At 48.4% G+C, this 16,739-nt stretch overlaps 3 protein-coding genes across 58 annotated transcripts in view; 1 reads left to right on the top strand and 2 right to left on the bottom strand.

Annotated features, from left to right (window-relative positions):
• Window positions 1-97: 97 nt before the first annotated feature.
• On the bottom strand, window positions 98-5,364 carry LOC126984991 (RNA-binding protein 6-like). The gene is made up of 5 exons (XM_050839220.1): window positions 5,192-5,364; window positions 4,008-4,997; window positions 2,825-3,504; window positions 325-481; window positions 98-137 (listed from the first exon to the last, which is right to left on the bottom strand). Exons 1-5 carry the CDS (start codon window positions 5,362-5,364, stop codon window positions 98-100), a joined length of 2,040 nt encoding a protein of 679 aa, XP_050695177.1.
• Window positions 5,365-6,172: 808 nt separating this feature from the next.
• LOC126985122 (sodium-dependent neutral amino acid transporter B(0)AT3-like) overlaps window positions 6,173-16,739 on the bottom strand; it is a 174,208-nt gene continuing 163,641 nt past the window's right edge. For all 7 annotated transcript variants that reach the window (XM_050839606.1, XM_050839610.1, XM_050839604.1 and 4 more), the window contains 2 exons: window positions 11,140-11,230; window positions 6,173-10,771 (listed from right to left, as the gene is read on the bottom strand). In XM_050839606.1, coding sequence (XP_050695563.1) covers window positions 10,676-10,771; window positions 11,140-11,230 — 187 coding nt within the window. In that variant the 3' untranslated portion in view covers window positions 6,173-10,675. The remainder of the gene's footprint in view (window positions 10,772-11,139; window positions 11,231-16,739) is intronic.
• Window positions 14,313-16,317, top strand: LOC126985123 (uncharacterized). 50 transcript variants are annotated; one of them, XM_050839657.1, is made up of 6 exons: window positions 14,314-15,008; window positions 15,064-15,144; window positions 15,199-15,306; window positions 15,388-15,414; window positions 15,550-15,603; window positions 15,658-16,317. In XM_050839657.1, exons 1-6 carry the CDS (start codon window positions 14,921-14,923, stop codon window positions 15,744-15,746), a joined length of 447 nt encoding a protein of 148 aa, XP_050695614.1. In that variant the 5' UTR covers window positions 14,314-14,920; the 3' UTR covers window positions 15,747-16,317. The 50 variants fall into 50 exon arrangements, with proteins under 50 accessions (XP_050695570.1, XP_050695614.1, XP_050695620.1 ...); XM_050839663.1 differs by lacking the exons at window positions 15,388-15,414; window positions 15,550-15,603 and adding exons at window positions 15,442-15,495; window positions 15,631-15,657 and having other exon boundaries at window positions 15,199-15,360; window positions 15,739-16,317; XM_050839664.1 differs by lacking the exons at window positions 15,388-15,414; window positions 15,550-15,603 and adding exons at window positions 15,415-15,441; window positions 15,631-15,657 and having other exon boundaries at window positions 15,199-15,360; window positions 15,739-16,317.

The following is a 16,739-nucleotide window of genomic DNA, read 5'->3' as shown; positions in this document are numbered from 1 at the left end:
AACAGAAAAAAGGTTAATGTATTTTTATTTTATTTTATTTATTTATTTATTTATCATTATTATTTTTTTTTTACATATGGCCTGTAGCGCCTGTAGGCTATTTCTTAGGGGCCTGCCAGCGGATGGTCGGCCCGAGCCTGTCATGAGGCAGGCAATTGTTTATAGTGGCGCCATTATTAAGAATAAGAAATGGAACTGGGCAGTCAGTCATATGTGAGTCATATGCTGAGACGCACATTTGACGCGTGACTGCGGGACAATTTCGTGTTCTCCCTCTGTGTGTACAGCTTGGTTTCATTTTTGATGTTCTGGTTTGGGCCACACCTCAGTAGCTCGAATTTTTCTTGGTTGAAATTCATGTTGTTCTGTGTGGCCCATGTGTACACGTTACTGAGGTCTTGTTGCAGGCTGTTCACGTCCTCTGGAGTGCTGATGCTCTGGCTGATGTTGGTGTCGTCAACAAAGGAGATAACGGCTCTGTCTAGGGTGGTGGTTATGTCTCCCAGGTGTACGAGGAAGAGGAGAGGGCCCAACACTGACCCTTGCGGCACTCCAATTTTCACCACACATGCCTCTGACTTTTGGCCATCTATGGATACTGACTGCTTTCTGTGTGTGAGGAAGTCTTGCAGCCAGACTCCCAGCTTGCCTGTTATGCCTAGCTTCCGGAGTTTATGTAAGACGACATCTGCGTTTTGTCCTGTGGCTAGGTTGTTCAGGAGCCAATCGTAGTGGGTTAGCAGCTTGGATAGGCATGATCTTCCTTTCCTAAAGCCGTGTTGACTCTCGCTCAGCAGGTTGTTTGCTTCCAGGTATTCGTGGATCTTGTTCTTCACACATTTCTCCTGGATTTTGATAATATGTGAGGTGAGGGCAACCGGCCTATAGTTCTTTGGAAGGCTTTTATCGCCTCCCTTGCAGATGGGGCATATGAAGGAGTGTTTGAATAGCTCTGGCACTTTTCCTGCATCCAACGAGCACTACCACAGCTTGCGTATGGGATGTGCCATTGTTTCAATACACTCACGGAGCAGGATAGCTGGCACTCCGTCGGGTCCAGCTGCAGAGTTTGCACGTAGTTCTTTATGTCCCCGGTGATTATTAGCACTTCTGGCAGTAGTGTGTGGGCTGGGTTTTCGGCAAAGAATGTGATGGGGTCTTGGACGATGGCGGTGGGTTGTGGTGTACTGAATACCCTTTTGTATTGGTGCATTAACAGCTGACACATTTCTGAGGGGTCATTTGTTAGTTTGCCTTTTTGTGTTTCGAGTGGCCCAATTTTGGATTTTGTTGTGGAGAATTTTTTGCAGTAGCTGTAGAAATACTTGGGGTTTTCTTTGATGTTGCTTACTGCCTTGTTTTCTTCTTCTATTTGCTGTTTTTCATGTGAGGCCTTGATTTCTCGTTCCACCTGTGTTAATCTATTAATGAGGGCGGACTTTCGGTGTGGGTTGTTGGCCGTTTGTAGCTGTCTAGTCAGGGACGCTCTTTTCTCCATTAGAATCCTCCTGTCTCTGGGGATTTTGTTTTAGGAGGCTGTTTTAAACCTTTTTGGTGACACATACTTTTGGCAGACTTCCGTTATTGTTTTAAGGAGTGCCTGGAGCATATGGTTGGGGTCCTCTAAAAATAGAATTAAGAATGATGTGTTGACCAGCATTTATTTCTCTCCGTTTGAGGATTTGTTTCATTGTATCGGCAACGGTTCAGTCGTAGCCCGTCTCGTTACTATTATAGCCTCTCTCAAGGCACCCCCGCGTCGCCTCAACCCTCCACTCTGTCAGTCACACATGCGCACCGGCGGCGTATTGGTGACGGCGGGTGTCATTTCTGTTTTGCGAGATTTACCGCGGAGTGTACGCAGTGCCGTTGCAGTTGGGAGGACGAGGACGATGAGGAGGACGCGTGTGCCCCGTGAGGGAGGGGGAGAAGCCGAGGAGACAAGGTAATGTGACTGGAATTGTGCACTTTGACACCGCCGGCGTGGGGAGGCAAGGGCTGGGTGTGCACGTACAGTCGACAAAAAAAGTATCGAACACTCAATGGTCCACTGGATAGACTTTGAGCGAAACCTATATACATGGTGTTGTGTTGGTTAGGTGGGTGCCAATGAGTAGACTCGAGCCACTGGTACCAACCGAGCCGACACAAAACCATGTCAATAAGATTCGCTCAATTTCTGTTCATTCGACGCAAAGGTGTTCGATACTTTTTCTACCGACTGTACGTCCACTGGTTATGCCGTTCTGTATTACCACTTGTTTGGGGTTTTGGTGAGGTTCGTTCGTAAGATTTACCTCCTAAATAGGGGGACGGCCTTTGCTCAAAGGCGGCCCTGTAAGGGGGGGGAACCGTGCTACTGTTTATTGTCTCCATGGCAAGTGAACACCTATATGGTGGATCGACTTGGATGGATGTCGTATGATTTGAAGAATGGTGTGACGTAGGTGCAGTTTACTTTTTTTATTGTTTACTTATTTATTTTTAACTTTGTTAGGTTTTAGTTCTTAATGTGAGGTGACATGGGATGCGGCGACATTAGCAAGCCTGGCTGGGCAGCTCCTTTACCCAATGAGGGTCCTCCATTGGGGTCGGATGGACCAATGAGAGGCTGTATATAATTTCTAAAGGTGCATAACAGCCAATGGGAAGGCGTGTTTTAGATGCCGTTGATATTATAAGCTGCGCCGGTGTGTGTTACAAGAGGCCTTTCGTTTGCTCTGTAGTTTGACCCCTCCCCGTCTGCCCCCCCCCCCCCCCTTACGGTTTTGGTAGTTTGACCCTCCGCCCGCCCCTCTCTTTCTCGGTAGTTTCACCCCCTCGCCCCTCGCTTGCTCGGTTGTTTGACCCTTCCCCCGCCCGTCGCTTGCTCGGTAGTTTGACTCAAGGTAAAGGTTTGACTCCCGCCCGTCGCTTGCTCGGTAGTTTGACTCAAGGTAAAGGTTTGACTCCCGCCCGTCGCTTGCTCGGTAGTTTGACTCAAGGTAAAGGTTTGACTCCCGCCCGTCGCTTGCTCGGTAGTTTGACTCCCGCCCGTCGCTTGCTCGGTAGTTTGACTCCCGCCCGTCGCTTGCTCGGTAGTTTGACTCCCGCCCGTCGCTTGCTCGGTAGTCTGACTCCCACCCGTCGCTTGCTCGGTAGTTTGACTCAAGGTAAAGGTTTGACTCCCGCCCGTCGCTTGCTCGGTAGTCTGACTCCCGCCCGTCGCTTGCTCGGTAGTCTGACTCAAGGTAAAGGTTTGACTCTCGCCCGTCGCTTGCTCGGTAGTCTGACTCCCGCCCGTCGCTTGCTCGGTAGTTTGACTCCCGCCCGTCGCTTGCTCGGTAGTTTGACTCCCGCCCGTCGCTTGCTCGGTAGTTTGACTCCCGCCCGTCGCTTGCTCGGTAGTTTGACTCCCGCCCGTCGCTTGCTCGGTAGTTTGACTCCCGCCCGTTGCTTGCTCGGTAGTTTGACTCCCCGTCGCTTGCTCGGTAGTTTGACTCCGCCCGTCGCTTGCTCGGTAGTCTGACGGTTTGACTCCCGCCCGTCGCTTGCTCGGTAGTCTGACTCCCGCCCGTCGCTTGCTCGGTAGTTTGACTCCCGCCCGTCGCTTGCTCGGTAGTTTGACTCAAGGTAAAGGTTTGACTCCTGCCCGTCGCTTGCTCGGTAGTTTGACTAAGGTAAAGGTTTGACTCGCCCGTCGCTTGCTCGGTAGTTTGACTCAAGGTAAAGGTTTGACTCCGCCCGTCGCTTGCTCGGTAGTTTGACTCCGCCCGTCGCTTGCTCGGTAGTTTGACTCCGCCCGTCGCTTGCTCGGTAGTTTGACCCGCCCGTCGCTTGCTCGGTAGTCTGACTCACCCGTCGCTTGCTCGGTAGTTTGACGGTTTGACTCCGCCCGTCGCTTGCTCGGTAGTCTGACTCCGCCCGTCGCTTGCTCGGTAGTCTGACTCAAGGTAAAGGTTTGACTCGCCCGTCGCTTGCTCGGTAGTCTGACTCGCCCGTCGCTTGCTCGGTAGTTTGACTCCCACCCGTCGCTTGCTCGGTAGTTTGACTCCCGCCCGTCGCTTGCTCGGTAGTTTGACTCCCGCCCGTCGCTTGCTCGGTAGTTTGACTCCCGCCCGTCGCTTGCTCGGTAGTATGACTCCCGCCCGTTGCTTGCTCGGTAGTTTGACTCCCGCCCGTCGCTTGCTCGGTAGTTTGACTCCCGCCCGTCGCTTGCTCGGTAGTCTGACACCCGCCCGTGGCTTGCTCGGTAGTTTGACTCCGCCCGTCGCTTGCTCGGTAGTTTGACTCCGCCCGTCGCTTGCTCGGTAGTTTGACTCCGCCCGTCGCTTGCTCGGTAGTTTGACTCCGCCCGTCGCTTGCTCGGTAGTTTGACTCGCCCGTTGCTTGCTCGGTAGTTTGACTCCGCCCGTTGCTTGCTCGGTAGTTTGACTCCCGCCCGTCGCTTGCTCGGTAGTCTGACTCCCGTCGCTTGCTCGGTAGTTTGACTCCCGCCCGTCGCTTGCTCGGTAGTCTGACTCCCGCCCGTCGCTTGCTCGGTAGTTTGACTCCCGCCCGTCGCTTGCTCGGTAGTCTGACTCCCGCCCGTCGCTTGCTCGGTAGTTTGACTCCCGCCCGTCGCTTGCTCGGTAGTCTGACTCCGCCCGTTGCTTGCTCGGTAGTTTGACTCCCGCCCGTCGCTTGCTCGGTAGTCTGACTCCGCCGTCGCTTGCTCGGTAGTTTGACTCCCGTCGCTTGCTCGGTAGTTTGACTCCCGCCCGTCGCTTGCTCGGTAGTTTGACTCCCGCCCGTTGCTTGCTCCGTCGCTTGCTCGGTAGTTTGACTCCCGCCCGTCGCTTGCTCGGTAGTTTGACTCCCGCCCGTCGCTTGCTCGGTAGTTTGACTCCCACCCGTCGCTTGCTCGGTAGTTTGACTCCCGCCCGTCGCTTGCTCGGTAGTTTGACTCCCACCCGTCGCTTGCTCGGTAGTTTGACTCCCACCCGTCGCTTGCTCGGTAGTTTGACTCCCGCCCGTCGCTTGCGCGGGAGTTTGGCTCCCGTCGCTTGCTCGGTAGTTTGACTCCGCCCGTCGCTTGCTCGGTAGTTTGACTCCACCCGTCGCTTGCTCGGTAGTTTGACTCCCGTCTCTTGCTCGGTAGTTTGACTCCCGCCCGTCGCTTGCTCGGTAGTTTGACTCCCGCCCGTCGCTTGCTCGGTAGTTTGACTCCCACCCGTCGCTTGCTCGGTAGTTTGACTCCCGCCCGTCGCTTGCTCGGTAGTTTGACTCCCGCCCGTCGCTTGCTCGGTAGTTTGACTCCCACCCGTCGCTTGCTCGGTAGTTTGACTCCCGCCCGTCGCTTGCTCGGTAGTTTGACTCCCACCCGTCGCTTGCTCGGTAGTTCATCCCCCTTCGCTTGTTGGTTGGTAAAGATTAAGAAAAGTTGGTAAGGAGACATGGGGGGGGGGGGGTGCTAGTGGGGAGTGAGGACTTAGCTAGAAGGAGGGTGGATGGGAGAGGTGGAGGGACGGGGTGGCGAGAGGGGGTGGCTGAGATAGAAGTCTACTGGCGCTTTAGGGAGGACTTCACACACACACACACACACACACACATCGCTCCAGTACTCAGTCGTAAAGCTTCTTGTGTGCAGTCCCTTGTGGCTGGCCCCTAGAATTGTACCTTTTTTTTCATCTCATTGTACTAACTTTAATATGTAGTGCCTGGGAGTAGGGATGGCATGCTCCTACCTTCTCCTTTGTTGTGTGATGAAATCAGACACTTGCGTCTGCAACAATAAACTTAACAATCAGCTTTGGGCTGCCGTGCTTCACGGTCTGGCACGCGGAGGCTCGAGACCCGCTCAGGCCGGGATTTTTCCACTAACAAGAAGCGGTTACTGTTTCCCCTTGAGCAAGGGGGATGGAGTGTGTGGGGTGTGAAGGTCTCGGCAGTACCCAGAGATCGACTAATGAGGAGGGTAGCCTATTTGCTGGCGATGACAAGTCCAGCTCGTGATCAGGCCGTGGGTGAATTTCTCTCTCTCTCTCTCTCTCTCTCTCTCTCTCACACACACACACACACACACACACACACACACACACACAACTTTAAGGATGGTTTGTAGCTGACAAATAGCTCGGAAAGGCTTAACAACCACTAATTTAAACTTGTTTTCTGTGTCTTTCGTCACTGTGGTTGGAAAGGAAAACCCAGCCTCTATCAGAAATTTTATTGGTCTAAACAATAACACGTCTCACTGGATCGTCTCTGCTAGATGTCGGGGAACAACTTTATATTGGAGAACCCGCGACACTCGTGTTCACCTCCACTAGAAAAGCAAAAAGAATACTCTCTGGCGCATAGTTTTCTTCCTAAGCGGAGATGGTTACTTACTGAGTACCGATATTGTGCAGCCTCTACGACTGTTTCAGGGGAGGATAAACCACAGGAGAGAGAGAGAGAGAGAGAGAGAGAGAGAGAGAGAGAGAGAGAGAGAGAGAGAGAGAGAGAGAGAGAGAGAGAGAGTGGGGGGAAGGGCAAGACAAGCTTTCGTTCATCTTACCGTATGGTCAACATTGTATTTACAGCATTATTTAATTTTATTTGTAGTTTAAGTTAAAGCTGCATCCATTCTAAACTTTTCGAGAAAACTCTGAAAAAAATACGGACTTAATATGCGGACCTGCGCGAGGGTAATCTAACTAGTGCAAGGAAAACTGAAGTGAATGTTCAATTCCTCGCCAGCCTGACCGTTGTCGCAATGAGGGACTCCATCGCCAGGAGCCGAGCCCCGCTGCCCTGCACTATAAATAACATGGAAGATTTGTGGAAGTTTCATGGAAGAACACGATTTCGTATTAAAAAAATATAATCAATAGAAAAAGTTCCAGCATAAAATATATTATAATATCACAGGCTGTCGAATTTTGCTCCTAGATGTTTGTTGATCCTGGCTGTTGTTGTTGACGCGTCCCAGAACTTTGCTGCTGGCCTGGTACTCTATGGCGCCCTCACTCGGCTCATGAAACTCAGTCTTCTCCAAAGTAACGCTGGTATGGCTACTCGCCCAAGTGACACAACTAAACGAGTATTGATGTAAACGAAATCTAATCGTGTTTAAAAGTTTGAGTTGCTTAAATAAAAGAAACAAGCTGTCCTCCTCCCCTCCATCATTTTCCTCTAGTCAGGCAGTCAGGCAGTCAGCCAGCCAGATGCATTTTTAGATTTATCAGGCTGCCGCTGGGAAGCTGGAGCCTCTGGGCCGAGGACGATCGTTTTGTACTTGTTGAGTGGGTGAGCTCCCTGACTGGTGGCTGCTGCTGCTGCTGCTGCTCATCGTGGGGCCTACTGGTGTGACTCTCTCTCTCTCTCTCTCTCTCTCTCTCTCTCTCTCTCTCTCTCTCTCTCTCTCTCACACACACACACACACACACACGTACGCATGCATGCATGCAGGGACGCTCGCACGCAGGTATTCACGCACGCACGTACGTACACACTCACGCAGGCACGTACACACTCACGCAAGTACGCACGCACGCAAGTACGCACGCGCGTGCACGCGTAATGCTGTGGTTAGCACGCTCACTTCACACCAGTGAGGTCCCGTTCCGGGTTTGATTCCCTGGCGGAGTTGAGAGGAACTCTTTAATTCGTGCTCCACGTTTGCCCCACCGTGAATGAGCACGGGGAGCCAGTTGATGAGTGTTCCCCGCTGCCCGGCTGTCTTCTGGTGTGATTTGATGTTACTATTGTACCCAGAGATCCGTCACCAGAGTTCAAAGTTCTTTCGGGAAGGATACTGGCATTGGATCGCGATTCTAGCACATGTTCGGACAGCACACACACACACACACACAGACGGAGCTTCGTAGTGAAGTAGCAAGTATGCTCGCCTCAGAAATGTGAGATCGCGGGTTCGATTCCCAGGTGGAGTGGAGACGGATGGTCTCTCTCTCTCTCTCTCTCTCATGTCTTCGGAAGGAGGAGGAGGAGGAGGAGGGGTTTAGTAACACAAAAACTAAGGTAACTCAGGCCCTGGGTGTACACTATGACGGGGTCGCGGGCCGTGGCGCCCCACTAATTAATGCACAAACACTTGCATACAGACAGTGATGCCTTAGAAATTAGTTTATTGCAGACCTACGGACTGACCCACCACGCCCACAAGCTAGGCGCCTCACCTCCCGGAAGGGTGCAACAGGACGCAGCCACAGGTGACTTGTGGCTCAGAGTTGAGTTGGTATTTACAAGGAAAGCTACTGATTGCTAGCCTTCAGGTGCAGTATGGTAGCTGCTTCATGACCAAAGAACGGTGATGTGCGTGTACTTGTGCGTGTGTGTGTATGTCTGCTTGTAGGTATTTATGTATATATGTATATTGTATATACATTATTTATACGGAAGCAGTCTATTTGTAACTTGAAAATCAAATTTGAAACTTTTAGGAAACTTAGATATAGTGATCATCTGTCTCTTGCATTTGTAAGTAAGCTAACTTTTGGACCTGATGCGTCAGCTGGGACAAGGCTCTGAGCACAGCTGCCGCCGCCTGCCCCGCCCGCTGCACTACTCGCGCTACACCTACTGCACTCCCGCTATACACAGACACAGATATATCGCTTCTTGTTAACATTTATGAAACATTGAGAGGATTTTAAAAGTATTTAACAATCACTTTAACACATTTTGGCAACCAGCTGTAATTAACTGTTATTAATAACAATCAAACAAACAATAAGAGGCACTTTTAACTTAGGGATTCATGTGTGGTGGCGGCGAGCCGGCGTGAGGCAGCTCTGCCCCCCCCCCCCCCCCCCGGCGCCTCCATCACGGCAGGAGTGACCTGGGCTTCTCACTCCTCGAGGCCCCGACATGACCTTGCCATGCCTGTATAACCTTGGACCTCGTTACTCGAGTTTTTGTCCGTTTCTTGTGCCCCTCATTATACAATGATTATGTGCGTTAAGGACGTCTCGGTGCTCCGCCGCCGAGGCTGTGTTGCTTGAGGAGAGTGTTGGCGTTACGGTGACGGGGTAAGGCCACCAGAACACTCGCTGAACTTCTGGAGTCTTCTTGTAACTTCTACCAAGTGAATAAATTAGTAATTTTCAGCATTAAATCTGTGTTCTAGGATCAGTAGCTCAGAATCGATGGATATTGCGGTTGTTGGTGCGTTGACTTTGTTTTTAAGATTTTTGATAATGATGAGCAGCCTCTTCACTTAACGGCACCATTTCAGCCTGCCCGCCACACACGCCATTATTTACAATCCACTGAGCGTTCTCTTCAACCATTTTTTCATGCCCAATTAACCAATTTTCCCTTTCATTTTTCCCCAATTTGATTGAATTGTGGAATGTGATCCCAGATGGGATTGATTCCCATGTTGACATGATAAGTTTAAAGGAAAAATCAACACCCACCTTTTAACTCAATTGGTATTATTTTTGTTCTTCCCCTTTTTTATTCTTTTTTCCTTAGCCTACTGACATTTTTTTTCATATCCATGTCTGCTCATGGAAGGAGCTGTGTTGGGTGTCTTTAATTTTCCTTCGATGGCCTTTCATGGATTTCAATGATAACAGTGATAATAATTGTTTTATATGAATATTGCGAGAACAATGGTTTATTACCAGGTAAAAATGAATCCAATTTCTTAGAAATTAAGGCTTATATTATAATCTTTCAATTAACTGAATAACAGGTGATCACAGCTCCGAATAACTTTTATAAACTAAGGAATTTGTTAGATACCTACTTGACATTGTGTAATAATTCCCCCAAAGAAATTTTGGAGGACATATTTTGAGTGGTTGAAAGAGGGCTGCTGCAGATCTTATGGCAGTGTAGTGGCGGCGATGTTGTATTCAGTGATATTTTAATGTTAAATGCATCGAACAATGGTGAGGATCCTCGTTGTCCCATCATTGACCGACACAGGGTTGGTGTCTGATTCCGTGGAGGCCGCGGAGCAGGGGTGGTAGCAAGGCTGCCTTCGCGCCCACCATCACGCTTTTCCCACCCACATTGTGGTATCCTTGACTCTTGCCTGGGTGCACGGCACTGAGCATTCACCCACAATGTGATACTGAAGTGTGGCCATGCACATTATAATTGCACCCTCGCTGCTGGTGACAAACCCCTGGCCCACAGGTAGCCGGGCCCTTCCTTCCATGTGTACGCGCTACCTGAACGTGCCTGTTCCTAATACTGATCTTTACCCGTGTATGTCGTCGCCGCTTGGAAAGTATTGTGCATATAGGTCTACCAGAACTATAGAAATTTCAAAATTATATGCAATATTTGACACATCTAGAGGGGCGAAAAAAAGGTGGCGATAATTTTGATGATCCCCACGGTGGGAGTGGCCGATTGACGAAGGCGTGTGCTGGGCAGGCGTTGTCTAGGAACAGATCCTGACCTCCTCGCGAGGGTGGCAACTCATGAAAATCGGAGATCAGGGAGGAAAGCCAACCAAGGAACAAAGCCTAGAGCTTTGCCTGAGTATTATGCAATTATAGTTGAACAAGCTTGGGAAAGGCTCGCACGGGAAGTGGACTGTGTTGCAACCAAACCTCATTCTCGCCAACCACCTGTCGACGATTTCCTACTCGCTTCTATTTCCACAGATAAGATTCCTTTCTCTAGTATGGCGGCCTCGTGGGGTGACTGACGAGAGCCCATCAGGTGTTGCGGCCTCGTCACCCTGCAGAGTCTAGACGCTTTCCTGGGGCGGCCCGCCTATGGGGCAGCAGAGGCCTTCACTGCCGTCCTCGTGGATGCAGAACAGCTTCCGCTCCACTTGTGACACCTGGGAGAAGGACCGGAGATGAGTGTTACTCTGACACAACCATGATTCGTGTGTGTGTGCGTGTGTGTGTGTGTGTGTGTGTGTGTGTGTGTGTGTGTGTGTGTGTGTGTGTGAGAGAGAGAGAGAGAGAGAGAGAGAGAGAGAGAGAGAGAGAGAGAGAGAGAGAGAGAGAGAGAGAGAGAGAGAGAGAGAGAGAGAGAGAGAGAGAGAGATGCACTTCGTTTTGAACTTCGTATCTGAGGTGTGTGTGTGTGTGTGTGTGTGTGTGTGTGTTAGAGAGAGAGAGAGAGAGAGAGAGAGAGAGAGAGAGAGAGAGAGAGAGAGAGAGAGAGAGAGAGAGAGAGAGAGAGAGAGAGAGAGAGACGTACTTTGTGGGGCACGACGGCGTAGTATTCCCTCAGCTCTTCAGCGGGGAACCACGCCGGCTCTTCGTCCTGTATCACGTGTATGCCGCAACACCTGAAACATAACACTGTCGTTAGTACTCCTTACTACTCTTCCTTTACCTGTCTTCTCTGGTCGTACTCCCTTCACCGGGCTCACCGTGTCACGTCTTTTACTAAGTTTTTCTTCCCACCCCTTCTACAGTCACCCTCCGCCCTTCTGTAACCCTTCACCCATCTTGCTATGCCATCCTTTCCTTACCAGTGGATCTCCGTTACCTTTCTTTCATCAGTTGGTCACTACAGCTCTGTGGTCACTACGTATACCATGCTTACCGTCCTCGCCCAGTGCCTCGCGTCCTGTTATTACCCATCTTGCTATGCTATCCTTTCCTTACCAGTGGATCTCCGTTACCTTTCTTTCATCAGTTGGTCAATACAGCTCTGGTCACTATACCATGCTTACTGCCCTCGCCCAGTGCCTCGCGTCCTGTTATTACCCATCTTTCCCTTGGCTCAACCTGCTATCCTCTCTACAGTAGTTTTCACACCTCCATCACTTCCACCATCCTTACCCCGAACGCCCTTCTTCATCCCCTGTCTTCCTTTCCTGTTTCTCCATTTGTCTGTCATTACCGCTTTTGGCCTGCCTGTCCCTGACCCTGTCCCTTCACCTTTACCTTTCCCACCCCGTCATCTTCTCTTCACAAGACTCACCACCTAACCACTCTCATTTCACCGACTCCACCCACCAGCCTCCATCCATCACCGTCTGTTCCCGGTCCCTACCACTCTACCTCCACTAACCTCTTTTTTTTTTTTAATACAGAGGAGACAGCTCAAGGGCACAAAAAAGGAAACAATGCCCGCTACTCGCTGCTCCCCCAAAAAAGAATCAAAAGAGGTGGCCGAAAGAGGTCATCTTCCACTATCCTCACTCACTTATTTTACTTACTTTTTCCTTCATCCTCACTTATCACTCACTTATCCTCTCGACCTTCTTCTTTTTTTTTTTTTTTTTACATTAGATTAGAGGAAACAGCTCAAGGGCAAAAAAAGGAAACTAATAAAAAAAAAAAAGCCCGCTAGTCACTGTTCCCACAAAAGAGTCACGAGGAGTGGCCGAAAGAGGTCAATTTCGGGAGGAGGGTGTTACGATAACCTCCTCTGACACCATTATTAGCCTTCCTCATCCCTCCTGTTAACCCGGTAGCTGCAGGGATCATGTTTCTCAAAGGCCCCTCTAAGCGAAAAAGATGAGAAAAAATCATCACTCACACAAACCATTTCATAATATATATCAACGCATTTGTGATCAGTTTATGCATCATCTATTTTTTAGGGTTTATATCATGGCAAAAATTTAGCCCGTCGCTGCTACACGGTAAAGCCACACATTTGGCCCGTCGCTGCTACCGGGTAAGTTCCTCTGTCTTAGCCCGCCCTTTTTACCTTCACCACGCCAGCTATACTTTCACTACCAACTTTCCCTCCTCCAGTTCCTTATTACTGTCATTTCATCCCCACCCCCCAACCCATCACATCCTCAGCTGGGTTCTTGTTACGGCTTCATCACAACCCCGCTCTCCTCCGTGCATCCTTAGCTAGTAACTTCACTATTCTAACCCTCCAAAATACCTTTGTTTTGTGTGTGTGTTTCTTCCTCCTCGTACCCCGCCAAACTCCTAACCTCTTCATCCATATTACGGCAACGTCACCTTTCGACCCACCAACTCCCCCTCTGCATCTCTGTTACCGTAACCTTTCCCGACCAGCGTTCCGACCTTCCCTCTGCATCATATCGTGGTAACTCCTCATCTTTCCAACGCCGCCAACCTCACCCTTATACCCTTATCTTGGTAATCTTACTGATCAGATTAACCCCAGTACGTCATTCACCACTCATTTTTTCATATTAAACAACAAAGTAGTCAGTCAAAGGCAAAAAGAAAAAAAAACTAACGGAAGAAAGCCCCTACAAGCACAGCTCCTCAAAAGTGACCAGTGTATATAAGATCCAAATTGAATACAGAAAAAAAAGAAAAAATGGAAAGGTGTCTTGACACTCCTCTCTGAAACATGTTTTAGTTATATGAGGGAGGAAACAGATGAAGGAAGGCTATTCCAGAGTTTACCAGCGAAAACGGATAAAAAATGAAGATGCGGATTAAAACTTGCATAAGCGATTTATACAGCAATGAGTGTTGGTTAGAGTAGAAAGTATTGTGTAGTGGGGCCACAGGAGTGGTGGGGATAGGCTCCTTTCACACGGCGTGAGAGAGGCCCGCGTCCGCGCTTATGAGCGGACCCGCGTAAACTTAGGACTGATGTTTTCTATGGAACCTTTCTCTGGCTTTCATTCCACCTTCCAATCTTTCTCCTGCCTCCTCACACCTTCGTGCGGGTGGTGAGCAGTTTTCACCCGCACCGTCAGAAAGGATACACGGCGAGTGCCGCGTCCGCGTTACAAGCGCGGACGCGGGCCTCACCCGCAGGTGTGAAAGGGGCCGTATGGGATTAGCAAGTTCAGAAGAGCAGTTACCATGATAATAGCTTTAGAGAAAAGAAAGAAGTGCAACACTACGGCGGAACTCATCAAGAGGTAAAAGAAAATCAATGAGAAGAAGGAAGCTGATAATCCAATAAATCTTTGACTCTATTCTGTCCAAAGAGCTGCATGTGTCTGATACAAGAGATGCATACCCCATGACTGGCATACTTGTGTTACTCTCACCTCAAACGCCCATACTCTGCCCCTCTCTCCCGCCCCTCATTTCTTCTCTCCCTTACCCTCACCACCCCACACATTCCCTTCCCTCCTTTCATCTTCTCGATATAATTTTTAATTCTCTTTTCCTATTCTTCCTGTTATTGCTTCTTTCCTTGTAATTGGGTAACTATCTAATCAAAGGTGGAAGATGAGTTCAGTCTCCTTCCTTCGCCCTGTCAACTTCCATTTTCGTTCCTTCCTTCCTTCCTTCCCTCGTTGTTGCTTTCCTTCCTTCCTTCCCTCGTTCTTTCCTTCGTCCTGTCATCTTTCTCCTTCCTCCCTTCCTCCTGTCACCTTCCCCCCTTTATTCCTTTCTTCCTCTGTCGCCTTCCTTCGGCCTTCGTCCTGCCATCCTTGATCCAACAAAAACGGTCTCCGGCGCCTTCACTGTAATTTCGATTGATTTCAATTGATCCCGTCTGGAATTTTAAGAGACTCATCTTGCTATCCACCCTCCTCGCCTCGTGGGGCTGGGGAGCGTTAGGGGGCCCAAGGCCTTCCTGGCGAGCGTCGCAGGGCTCAGGGCTCCGGCAGGGCGCCTCGGCTCCCCCGGAGCGTCCACGGAGGTGTCGGAGATCCCGAGGGTCCGGGGGTTGGGGGGGCGTGAAGTGGCAGCAAGACATGCAGTTATTGACCTCTTATTAGCCAGACGACGCGTTAATGACACGTTCCAATGGAAGGTTCGACGCATGGGGAGGTACAATTCCCCTATGTAAGGCAAGTGTCATGCCAACTACGATAAAAAACGAAAAATCCAAAAAAAAATACAAAAACAAAAAATCTAAAAAAAATTGTCTTGTTTTGCTTTGTTTAAAGCGTCTTGTATGTTGGTATGGCGGGTCTTCTCTGGGGAGATGGAGACTAACGCGTTCCAACATACAAAACCAGGAAAAGACGACATGGAAACACCGAGAGAAGGAAGGGAAAGAAGGGAACACCAGAAGAAGGAAAATGCAGAGAAGTAACATTAGAAGAAGGAATATGAAGTAACACAAGATGAAGGAATTTGAAAAGAGTAACACAGAAGAAGGTACTGAAAAGAGTAACACAGAAGAAGGTATTGAAAAGAGTAACACAGAAGAAGGTATTGAAAAGAGTTACACAGAAGAAGATATTGAAAAGAGTAACACAAGAAGAAGGTATTGAAAAGAGTAACACAGAAGAAGGTATTGAAAAGAGTAACACAGAAGAAGATATTGAAAAGAGTAACACAGAAGAAGGTATTGAAAAGAGTTACACAGAAGAAGGTATTGAAAAGAGTTACACAGAAGAAGATATTGAAAAGAGTAACACAGAAGAAGGTATTGAAAAGAGTAACACAGAAGAAGGTATTGAAAAGAGTTACACAGAAGAAGATATTGAAAAGAGTAACACAGAAGAAGGTATTGAAAAGAGTAACACAGAAGAAGGTATTGAAAAGAGTTACACAGAAGAAGGTATTGAAAAGAGTTACACAGAAGAAGATATTGAAAAGAGTAACACAGAAGAAGGTATTGAAAAGAGTAACACAGAAGAAGGTATTGAAAAGAGTTACACAGAAGAAGGTATTGAAAAGAGTAACACAGAAGAAGGTATTGAAAAGAGTTACACAGAAGAAGGTATTGAAAAGAGTTACACAGAAGAAGATATTGAAAAGAGTAACACAGAAGAAGGTATTGAAAAGAGTAACACAGAAGAAGGTATTGAAAAGAGTTACACAGAAGAAGGTATTGAAAAGAGTAACACAGAAGAAGGTATTGAAAAGAGTAACACAGAAGAAGGTATTGAAAAGAGTAACACAGAAGAAGGTATTGAAAAGAGTTACACAGAAGAAGGAATCTGAAAAGAGTTACACAAGAAGACGGAATTTGAAGAGAAATAACACAAGAAGAAGAAATGTGAAGTAACACCAGAAGGAAAATCCAGAGAAGTAACACAAGAAAAATGAAAATGGAAATGAAAAGAATCATCCACCTTTCGGCCCAAAGCAACATCACAAAATTATGGGCGAGTCTCTTCTGGGAGGAAAGCGGCTCGTTCAGACCCAGGAACACCAGAAAGGATGATAGAAACGTCAAGAAAAGGAAAACAAAAAAGTCATCCACCTTTCGGCCCCTGGGGCCGCAGGGTGGGTGACGGGTGAGTCTTCTGGGGAGGAGGAGGCTAACCCACACAGTCAAGATAGAGGATAGAGAAAGGAAATGAAATCATCGAGAAAAGAAAATTAAATTACAATATCAAGAAAATAACTAAAAAGTCATCCAGCTTTCGGCCCCTGGGGCCGCAGGGCGGGTGACGGGTGAGTCTTCTGGGGAGGAGGAGGCTCATCCACACCCAGCAACACCAACAGAAAGAAAAGAAAAGAAAACATCAAGAGAAAAGAAAAGAAAACATCAAGAGAAAAGAAAAGAAAACATCAAGAGAAAAGAAAAGAAAAGGAAAGGAAAAGAAAAAAACAAAGTAAACAAAGCAAAACAAGACAAAACAAAAACAAAACAAAATAAAACAAATTAAAACAACATAATAAAAAAATAAATCAACAACCCTATAACAAACAATATAATTTAGCTACTGGGACTGCTTAAACGTTCGAGATCAGCTTGGAAGTGTTCTTTATCTGTTGTCGTAGTGACTGCTGGCTATGTTTGTGTCGTCGGCAAATTTCGATATTTTACACGATAGCCGCTCGTCAATGTCATTTACGTACACTAAAAACAGAACAGGTCCAAACACCGACCCCTGTGGAACACCGCTTTTGACATCTCGCCAGTCAGATGATATACCATTCATAACAACTCTCTGTTTATGGTCGGTAAGCCAGTCTTTGAGCCACTTG

Source organism: Eriocheir sinensis, chromosome 58 (genome assembly GCF_024679095.1).
Source record: "Eriocheir sinensis breed Jianghai 21 chromosome 58, ASM2467909v1, whole genome shotgun sequence".
Classification (NCBI taxonomy): Eukaryota; Metazoa; Arthropoda; class Malacostraca; order Decapoda; family Varunidae; genus Eriocheir; species Eriocheir sinensis.
This window is presented reverse-complemented; position numbering and strand designations above follow the sequence as displayed.